Source organism: Xiphophorus couchianus, chromosome 18, assembly GCF_001444195.1.
Source record: "Xiphophorus couchianus chromosome 18, X_couchianus-1.0, whole genome shotgun sequence".
NCBI classification, from domain to species: domain Eukaryota; kingdom Metazoa; phylum Chordata; class Actinopteri; order Cyprinodontiformes; family Poeciliidae; genus Xiphophorus; species Xiphophorus couchianus.
The window spans coordinates 10,689,234-10,700,510 of NC_040245.1; the positions used below are offsets into that span (position 1 = coordinate 10,689,234).

An 11,277-nucleotide genomic window follows, 5' to 3' on the forward strand; every position below is an offset into this window, starting at 1 on the left:
AATCCAATTGAGAACTTGTGCAATTATCTTAGTAAATAAGTCGAAATAAGATAAAACTGCCTTACGAGTAACTTTTCAACAAGATATAGGAGCTTGTTTCAAGTCAATAATTCCTTTATATAGATTTTAAAATTTGATATAAATGGCTGATTATTTCACTTATAGCAAGACTTTTCCTCATGCTAATAGTGAAATAATCGGCCAGTGAAAATACTTTGTTTTAAAAAACAATCAATATTAAGGCATTATTGATTTGAAACAAGCTAATATATCTTGATGAAAAGTTACTCATAAGCTAGTTTTATCTTATTTCAACGTACTAAGATAATTGCACTATAGGCCTATATGTTGCTGAAAAGTTGGAGTCAGTTTTGTCTTTTTTTCAAATGTATTAAGACAGTTGTGCTAGAAAATACTTATTTATGCAGTATAGTTATACCCTAAAACATTTGTTACTTTGCAAACGCCATCCTTTCCCTTCCATCTCACATCTATGAACAGTTTTGCTTTGATTTATGAACTACGTCAAAGTTTGTGGTCTTGGTGTGAAAGTGCAAGGAGCAGCAGGACCCTGAATATCCAGACCACGTGATCGTACTTTTACAAATTCGATCAGATTGCAGATGATAGAAATGTTGGCGCCGTGACAGGCGTTTTGTAGCTGTCTTTGGAGCAGAGAGGAGCTGCAAATAGATTTCCTATGTGACCCATTTAGCAGGGTCTGACTCTGACTAATGCGCCGTTGTTATGTGATTATTGCTACCTAGAATTGTGCGTTTAAAATGTCCCCGTCGGTGACCGTACGGCAGGAAAAGAAGACAAAATGCGAACATTGCAGCAATAATTATTGGTCTTTTAATATAGTTTTATTGATTGGAGCTCAATTGTAAGGAAAAAGAACAGAAAAAAAAAAACTCCGGACTGGTCCTTTAAGAACCAAATTTATTGGAGGAGGAAAAAAAAAATTGCAGCCCCTCGCACTTCCGGTGGAGAGAGACAAAAACAGCTGAACGGCCCCACGGAGGGGAGAAGCGAGCAGGGCGGCCTTGCAGACGCTGTTTGGTGGGACTTGATTCATTTGACCCAGGTCTCCGAGCATTGACCCCCCTCTCCGAGCGACGGTCCAGAGGAGGAGGTGAGGACACCTGCACACACCGTGAGCCATGGTGAAGATCAGCTTCCAGCCTGTGGCGGGACAGAAAGTGGACAAGGAGAATGACGGCGACAAGACGGAAATCCTCATCCCCCGTCCGATGGTGAGACCTTTTTTTAATTTTTTTTTTACTGTTTTAATTTTTAAATTTATCTCACATTAACACTTTGTCCTTTGCTGTCGTGTGTAACGCGATGTTCGCTTTGTCCAGACTGCGATCTGCGGTTGGTGCAAACCCGCCTGCACCTGCACTCCTGCACATTTATTTATTTATTTATTTGCATCAATCGCCATTTGCCTGCAAACAGAATTACATCTGCTGGTGCAAGGCGCCACTTCTCCCCTCTGCGCATCATGAAAGTTTTTTTTTAAAGATTTTCACATGCACACTTTGTTCAGAACTGATTTAATTGATTGTTTAAAAAAAAAAAAAGACTAATTATTTTCTCAGGGCCTTTGCTGCTGTCACCGCCTCCTCCCCTCTGTGACGTTTTGAAGTGCAAACCTTACGTTTTAATGGAAAACGGTAAAGTTGAAGAAAAAAACTGCTTTGACAATCAAAATGACTAATGGGATGCATAATCTTGCAGTGCATGCAAAATAATTTGTTACAGTTGACAAAGCGGGCAGAGCAGGGAGTCCTGAACTTTGCTGTGGCAGCATCCTTCCCTCTATCAATGATACATGGCAGAGCTCTGAGGATGAGGGTCTGTAATGTAAGACAGCGTGGATAAGATCTTGCGCTGACACAGGAAGTGGATCTGACAGAAGGACAGAGCTGCTTCTGCGACGTCCTCCTGTGATGTTCCAAAAGTACTGAACGGAGGACGGACAGGCCTGTTGGTGTGTCACGCTGTCAGCTGGTGTGAAAGAGACACTGTCCTCCCTCGGTGAGACGACGGAACACAAAGAACCCAAAGAAAAGTGTGTTCGCACATGCCCTGTTCTGTTGTGTTCATTCTCCAAATGCTTCCTTGAAGAACAGCAGGAGATGGGAAAATCAACTCAGTGGAAGATATTGCACTGGTGGCACCATGTACTGTCTAACAAAGTCACTGCTTCCAAGTCTTTTGTGTTGATTCCCTTAGAGCTCGCTGGATAGTCGTTGTTTGCTTTTGATGTTTCTTTCTAAGAGCTGCCTGCTTGCTTTTTCCCTCATTTCCTCGGCTAGGAATAGCCACCTTTTGTTGTTTACCTGCTGCAATCACTCAGCAGCACTTCCACAATCGGCGCTGAATCACTTCTGCAGGTAATCATTACAGTTGCAAGTGGAAGACCCGCTCTGAGCATGTAGTGCCACTCTGCCCACACAGGTTGAGGCGCGTGGCACCAGCAGATGGACTGAGAGACTGGAGGCGGCTTTGGCAGATTATTCACCACCATCCCAGTCTGAGTTTGCATAAGCAGGGTTGATGATGGTTCTTCATCTGAATGCAGCCTAGCCTGATAATTCCTGCTTGAAACGCAATGTTTCTGTTTTTTGTGGATTTCTTTTTTTTTTTTTTTTTAGCAGTTGTTTGATTCAGACTATTTTCAGCGCCTCGTCTTTGTGTAGATGAGTGGGAAGAACGGATACTGTCTCCTAGCTCTCTTCTTGAGCATCTTTTTGTAACTAGAAGCGTTTGCTTAGAAATGCACCAAGAAATGTTCTTATAATCCAGAATCAGAAGATTTTTCACCCTGACCCTTGACCATAAACTTTCTCTAAACAATGTACGCTAGACGCTCAAAGGTCGAGCCTACCCAAGCACTATTGGTATGGAAGTTGTGACTGGGTCTGCAACTAGGGATTATTATAGTAAACTATTGAGTCCATCAATTGTTCTGATGATCGATGTATAAATTTTCACATTCTGCAGATTTTTTTCTGTAGTCACTGAAGCCTTTTTTATACAATATTAGAAATACATTAAATGTTCAATAAACAAATGATCCAATTATTTTGTTTAAATAAGAAATAAAGCACTTTATCGCCTAAAATGCAACAGCAGCTATTCTTTAGCATATGAAAAGCTCTGTCCTTTCTGCTTGATTTGCCATTTACTATCAATACAGTGTAAAGCTTTTGATTTTTGGACTAACTAATAAATAATTGGATAGCAAAAGACGCTTAACAGTGAAATTTTAGTGGCTTATTTTAATTTTAAGCTGTAAAACGTTAAGTACAACGCCAAGTATCTGTCACTTGCATGTATTTTTTATTTTTGCTTTACATTTGTAGTACAGAACCAGTGACTTTTACTCAACTTTAACACAACAGTTTGGCTAAATGCAGTAAGCATTTGGAATAAAAAGTGACCTATTCACTGTTGTTACTGTTACTAAAGAAACCCCCCCCTCAAAAAAACAACTGCAACTGTTTGCCTTTCTTTTAAGGCAGCAGGTGCAAAACTGTTTATGTTTCAGATGATTTACAGACCTCTCAACATACTTTGTTTCCTTAAAATATAACATGCTTAGTTTATGTCAAATAGTTTTGTATTTTTAATTGGAAAGTAAAATAAAATACTTTGAACTTGGTGATTTTGGCCTGTGACAAAATGTGGGCACCATTGTGCTAAGTGCTGATATAATATGAGCAATCATTTTCTTTTTGTGTTGAAATGAGTAAAACATTTACAAAATGTGTGATGTTGCATCATCTTGCAATAATAATGATTAGCTGATGCAGGCAGGAGGTCCAGGGCAGAAAAATAGTCCTTGAGGAAAATCTAAAATGTGGCTTAAATCTCTCATCAAGCCATCTCTACTTTTTCGTTTTCTTTCCTCCAGGATGAGGATGAACTGGTGCTGCCTCTGCGCCCCAAAAAGTCGCCCCTCAACGGGCTTTGCTGCCTGACGTTTGGCCTGGTGGTCTTCATGGCCGGTTTGGTTCTGGCCTCCATCTATGTGTATCGCTACTACTTTATACCTCATGTAAGATTCTTCTGCAGTTCCTCCAAGATCGGCTCGTGAACCGATTTGCTGATGTGAATGTTAATCTTTGTGTTTGTGTGTGTGCACACAGATGCCAGAGGAGAACCTGTTTCACTGCAGGGTTCTTTTTGAAGACTCCGTCTATGCCCCCCTCCGTGGACGCCAGGAGCTGGAGGAAAATGTCGGCATCTACCTTTCTGACAATTATGAGAAGATCACTGTGCCCGTGCCTCACTTTGGAGGGAGTGACCCTGCTGATATAATCCATGATTTCCACAGGGTGAGGACAAACACGCACACCCCCCCACACACACGCGTGCACCCCCACCCCCACACACGCACACACACGCACACACACATATACTGCATTTACAGCTTAATGTCCCTTTAATTCATTACTAGATTTCCCTTTGTCTTGTTCTATCCAAGCACTGTGCCTTGTGAAAATATGTACACCTATTTAACTTTTTCCCAGTGCTTGTTGTTCTTCTTTTTTACACGGTTTTACCAAAACACATCTGAAAAGTGTGGTCTGCATTTGTATTTAGTTAACTTTATTCAAAACAGACTGAAAGCTTTGCTCAATCTTTCTCGCAAAAGTCAGGCACAATGGCATTAGAGTTTGTAACGGATTATCAATAGGATTTAGGATTAGGACTGGGCAACTGAAGCTCTGGCTGCATGTTTTGTGTCGTTGTCTTCCTGGATGTTGAACATCCCCCTGAGTGTAAAGTCTTTGCAATTTTTAGCAGGTTTTCTTCCAGTATTTCCTTGTATTTGACTCTGTCTTCCTTTCAGATTTCAGCAGCCTCCTCATAGCCTCTCAGACGTGTTGTGTTAAATGAGAGTCTATATTGTGACAACTAGGAAACCTCTTTCTGACCCTTTGTTTTGTTTCTCTCCTTTTATCACTACGTCTTTCAGTGTTTTTGAGCGTTAGCATAGCAAACACAAAAACACACATCGATACTGGGGATTGAGGTCAATGAAAGTCCATTTAACAGACCAGATATCTTATTGGATTATTGGAACTGCATCCAAGGAATTTGAACTATAAAATCCTACCAAGTATGGCATCCAAACAGAGATTTGTGAGAGCAGTGTTGCTGATGATCACAATGAAATCAGTATAAAATACGTTGAATTTTGTGGTCCTAACTCGACAAACGCTTGAAAAGGTTCAAAGGCATGGATACGTTTATAAGGCAACATGTTTCAGGTGGAAATAAAGGCTTTTCTGAAAGTAAATATTCTTTTTTGGAAGTGATGGCTTGAAAAGTTTTAGCTCAAATAAAAAATTCCACACATTATATCTCTCTATCATAGGCTCATCAAAAAAATAAAAAAGAAGCAGTGTTACTAAAAATAAATCCAAAAATGTAGCATCCCTGTTATGTTAGATTATATATATATATATATATTTTTTTCTCGCCTTTTCCAGGGATTAACCGCCTACCATGATATTGCTTTGGACAAATGCTATGTTATTGAGCTGAACACCACCATTGTGATGCCTCCTCGCAATCTTTGGGAACTTCTTATCAACGTCAAGGTAACACCGCGGTCATCATGAACCTGTCCGACGTCCCAGAAGCCTGCAGTGTTTCATGTTAAAGGGGACATGTTATTATGCTAAGTCCATGGGCTACACAAAACATGTTCATTACATTTTGTGAACCAAATTATTCTCAGATAAGATTTTAGTCTGGTCAGCTCTGCTTATTTTGAGCTCCTTCCAGCTGTTTTAGGGTCTCTATCACTTTAAGTCAAAATAATCTGCTGGTCACGCCCAACAACTCCATGTTTACACTTGCACTTTGTACACATGAAAATGGCTGCAAACAGTTGTATAGCCATAAATCTTTAAGTCTGACTGAGAAGCAAATCCTCCTGCACATCCATCAAGGATGCAGGAAGTGGTTTCTGAATAATAAGGTGCATACAAAAATACAGCTGCCCAAACATGCTGTAGTTCCTCTTGGGTTGCTAAGTGACAGGCTGAGGTTGCTAGATAATATGGCAGTACCTACCAATTGAGACTTACTTGGTGCTTGGACTGTTTTTAAGAGGCAGTAGATTCAAATGGAAGAACAAAAAGTGGACTTTGCATGATAAGTCCTCTATGAATTTATCTGTTGACGTGAGCTAACATAACCATGAAAACTCATCATACATCTTCTTCCCTCTGCCTCATTATAAACCCCTTGATAACTCTATTCCCCTGAGATATTTCCTCTGTTTTTGTTTTTTTCAGAAGGGAACATACCTGCCTCAGACTTACATCATTCATGAAGAGATGGTGGTGACCGGCAAAGTGCACAACATGCGTCAGCTGGGGCCTTTCATCTACCGCCTGTGCAACGGGAAGGATACGTACCGCCTGACGCGCCGCGTCACCCGCAGACGTAAGTTTGGATGAGAAGAAGCGTTTCTGAAACCAGAACCAATTTTTACTGATTTGTCTGTTTTGCGTTCCTCGTCGCAGGCCTCAGCAAACGAGAGGCGAAGGACTGCCACCACATCCGCCACTTTGAGAACACGTTCGTGGTGGAGACGGTGATCTGTGACAGGGCGTAAACACCTGATTGCACATCTCCACTCACTACCCCAGCCACTGTAGCACCCCCATCCCTCCGGTGGATCTGATCATATCTCAGTTGCACTTTATTACTGCTGTTCTTGGATAAATATGGATTTCCACTATCTGTTTTGTTGTTGCTGTTCTTATTTTTTTGTTTTAATTAATGGTATTTACCCCTACAGTGGTGATGCAATACTAAACTGTTTGTTTTATCACAGGATTTTTCCATGTAGCAATTCCTTAAGCCAATAATAAAAGCTCATTTCAACATCTCTCCTCTACCTCTGTGGGGATTTGTTCTGTGCGATGGTTACTGTATCCACGTGTCATTAAGGTGGCAGTGCTTCTTTTTCCTAAAGCTCTGGACGTCAATTTGTGTTTTAGCTTCACTAATGATCAGCTACCAGGAGCACAAAGTCTTACTTTGCTCAACAAACATCATCCTTTGGATTTCCTGTCATTAATCAAATATTTTTCTGTTTTGTGAAATGTAAAACTTTAACTGCTAGTTGCTTGCTTGCATCTTTTCTTATATGCTTGATGCTTCTTGCTCCTTTTTTATGCCTTTCATTTTTTTTCAAAAGCACCGTCATGATGTAAAATGCAGAGAACACTGCATAGTACTTAGACTGCATATATTAGGTTTAAGATGTTCCATTAGTCAGCCATGTGAAGACGCACATCTCATTTTTAATTTAAATATTTCTGAAAGTATGCCAAATTCATTTTTCATTAACCATAGCTTTATCTTGCATGTGTTTATCTATAAGAGAGAAGAGGAAACCTTAGTGTTTTGGTGAAATGATGTTAAAGCCTTAGACCAGATCAGAAACTGGGCTAAAGTCAAAAAGACACGAAAGGAGCGCATTACCTGACAACTTTGATCTGTATAGTTTGTCTGCCAAATGGCACCTGTCTGTGAATTCAATAAAAATGACTAAACTAAGAGTCTGGCTCTTCTTTTCTTAAAGAATCTATTATGAAAATTAGGTTATTTGTCATGTAACATAATTCAAATTGGAATTTTGTGAGAGGAAGTAACCTAATTTTGCATTTACTGCCTTAATTTTTCATGCATTTTTATGCCCAACATAGTTTTAGATTACTGCATTATATGATGGGTAGCTGCTTCTCCATTTTTGTCTGCAAGTGTATTTGTTTTGTCTTAAAAAGTGCATTCTGACTGTCCAGCGACACCTACTGGATATACTTATAATGTAAAACGTCTGACTCTGGGAAACCATTTGCAAAGCTTTCACATTACCTCAGTAGCCATCTCCATACATGAACTGCTGTGTTCTGTGTTCTTAATTTGTTTCAGTCCACAAGGGGGTGCCACAGGGCTCTGTATTCGGCCCACTTCTATTTATTCCTTACTATTTATTCCTTCATACTGTGGAGTAATTGATTAGGTCAGTAAATAAGAAAAATGTTTCCTTTAAATCAGAAAATACAACAAGCCAACATCAATTTTAAAGAGCAACAATAAAAGCACTGAATGCTTATAAAATCTCAAACTTATTACCATAATACCTGACAAACTCTTCAAAGTAACAAAAAAGGAGTACATGACAGTTTATTGACAGTAAAATATTATCCTCAAAATGTCTACTTCCTGGCTTTTTTACTTGTAAAGTCATCAATTATGTCCTCATGTGATAGCTGCTTGCCCGTCTCATGGTTGATTCTGATTATTGGAAGACCTTTGAGGTAATCCTGTTCTGTGGATGACCTTTGGTAGGTCCGAATGAGCTTCAGCTTCAAGAAGCTCCTTTCTACTAACGCCACATTCACAGACAGAGCGCAGGAAACTCTTGGGACACAGTTCTTGCTCTTCCAAATGTTTTTTGTGGATAAAAGTGAGGAGATCAAGAGAAGTCATGCTATCAGAAGGCAAGCTTGGTGAGTTTTTGATCTGCACAGTGAGGTCTTTTCCATCAATCTCCCTTTCATCTCCAGTGTATAATGTCCTGCAGAGGTTGTTGTACTCTTTGCACATTTCCTGATCTTCGACTTTTTGGAAATTGAGAAGCACTCCAAATCTGGAACTCACTTCACCGGTGTTTCAAACCTCTCCTTTAAGGGTTCAATGGCTGTTTCAAGGCATCTTCAACAGGCTCTTCTGGGACTTCATAGGTAAAGTGCTTTTTTATGTTCCTTAGTCCTTTCTTTTTCAGTACAGAATCAGCATTCATTTCCTTGTACATGTCCGTATCAAAGGCCTGTTCTGAAACAAAGCCACTTCCTGTGTCAGAGATGTCAGAGATGTTTTTGCCCCAGAAAGGAGGTCAAGGGGCACATCAAGATACATTTTGGTAGACTACAGGATCTTTCTGACATGGTCCACATAGTTTAGAATCTCATAACATATAAAATCAGTGCAAATCAAAATTGGTAGTACTTCTATAGGTTTCAACCTCACTTTTTCCCTGACCTGCAGGCTCCAACAATACTTCTCTTATATTGGAAACATTGTACGGCACAGCCTCAGTGTTTTTAATATGACTAAGCTATTATTTGCCACTCAAGTCCTGAGAGAACCAGTCAGACGTTCCCTTAGGATTGCCCATCTTTGTGGGCCTGCTGAAAAAAGGCTGCACTGTGTCTGTTCATTGCCAAACTAGTAGATAGCATCAGTTGAAGCTTTGCAGTTTCAGCCACCACCAGTCTTAGGGAATGAGCCCCACGTGGACCATAAAGTTCACAAGGATTCATGTCAAGAATCCTGGCTTGGACTCCGCTTTTCTCTCCTTTCATGTTGGGACCATTATCATCTGACTGTCCTCTGTAATTATCAAATTAAGGAACTTATTCAGCCCTATAAGTTTGCTCAAAATCAAAGATGACAAATCAAGACCTTGTTGTTTAGGAAGCTAGAAAAAATCCTGTCTTGATTTCTAGTGTCCATTTTATGAGTCCTTATGTTGCCTGACATCTGCTCTTGGTGGCTTACATCTGAGTACAATATAAAATGATTGAATAACATCTGGATTGCTTAATCCCAGTCACCATTGTGTCCAACATTTTCCCCATGATTGAAGCATTAAGTTTATTTTGTTTCTATACATGTTCCCTCCTTGCAATAGAAAAACGATTAATATTAACACTTTTAAGTCCAGACGTCCTTGAGGCCAACTTCATAACATATAGCTGTTTCATTTAAGCTACTTGTATTTTTAATAAATGTATATATTGCCTGTATTTAACTATAATTTTTGGTACTGCATTTGATGCATGCTGCTGCCCATCTTGACCAGATTTCCTTTAAAAAATCACAAAAGGATTTTTCTGGTTTAATAAAAGTTAGATTAAAAAATGTTTTGTAAAAACTGGTAAATGAAATCAGCTGTGAAGATATATAACTCAAAATGTACTCAGGAAGAATATTTGGTTTTCTTTTTCCTCCCAAGGGGTGTTGGATGGAGCATTTGCAGCAGTCAGCATGTTACCTACAGCAGAAACTACTCAGAGAATTATCTACTCGGAGAAAGTCAGGCTCATTGATAGGTGTTATTAGATTGACCATCAGGAGAATAGTGTATGACACACATGCACCACTGCTATGCATTGATTCAGGAACATTTGTGGTCAGGAAAATAACATGCTGCAAATAATAAAGGAAATAATAGCAAAAAGAAAATCAGTGTTTTACTAGTTGTCAATACCAACAACAATAAAACATCTAAAGGTACCACTAATGAGTGGTAGCTTTAATTTATGAGCTAAAATTAGCTAAAATGGTAAGTTTAGCTTAATTGCTGCCTGTAGCATGGAGGGACAGGGGGCATCACTAGCATGTTGACTTACATTTACTTACTACAGTACGTTCAGTATGATAAATGTAGGTAATAAATTTTTAAGAAATCATCTAAAATTCTTAGTTTAGCTATAAGGCTAATGCTAGCATGAGGGCTATCACTAGTATGTAGAGCAAGTAACATGTTGACACTACCAGTAGGATGTGGGTTATCAACAGCATGCTGACCAACACTGACATACTCAATTTAGTATGTATGTATAAAATCTATATAAAATAGCAATGCTAGCTGAAATGCTAGCTTTAGTGTGTGGGCTAGCAGTAGTATGATGAACTACAAACATCTAAACCCTATCATTAGAATGTGTGGTCCTAAGACAATATCCCATTGAACTCCTTTCTCAGCTTAATATGTAGAGATTGGACAAGGAACAATGACGCTTTTATTTTGAAATTTTCCGTAAGCTGCATTTTAAAAGGCCACATGAATCCCATGTGTTAACAGTGTTTGTATTATACCAGTCATGTAAAGGGTAAAGTAGCTGTAACAGAACAAAATAAATATTAAAGAGACCGAGGTGAAGAATAAGAGGTGTCTGCCATGTTATTACATAATACTGTAATGAACTTACTGTTCTGTTTGGTGGGTTTATTCTCTGTTTTTTGAGTGCTAATTGTTTCCATGGTTTGGTGTTGGCATACTTTAATGTAATTTCCCTGTCAGCTTGTAGAGCTGCCTGTCAGTCAGTTGCTACAATGTGTGTACGTGTATGAGTAGAGCGGTTTGAGTTGTTCTTCACCTGTTTTTCTGCATTATTTTCCGTTTGTTGTGGTGCAATGCAGCCACCTTAACTTCTGAAAGTTCAACAA

The 11,277-nt window shown here is 39.3% G+C and overlaps 1 protein-coding gene across 1 annotated transcript; it reads left to right on the forward strand.

Annotated features, from left to right (window-relative positions):
* Positions 1-977: 977 nt before the first annotated feature.
* itm2ca (integral membrane protein 2Ca) lies at positions 978-7,598 on the forward strand. The gene is made up of 6 exons (XM_027999354.1): positions 978-1,256; positions 3,926-4,069; positions 4,161-4,349; positions 5,511-5,621; positions 6,324-6,474; positions 6,555-7,598. The coding sequence occupies exons 1-6, from the start codon at positions 1,164-1,166 to the stop codon at positions 6,644-6,646; spliced, it is 780 nt and encodes a 259-aa protein (XP_027855155.1). The 5' UTR covers positions 978-1,163; the 3' UTR covers positions 6,647-7,598.
* The last annotated feature ends 3,679 nt before the right edge of the window (positions 7,599-11,277 follow it).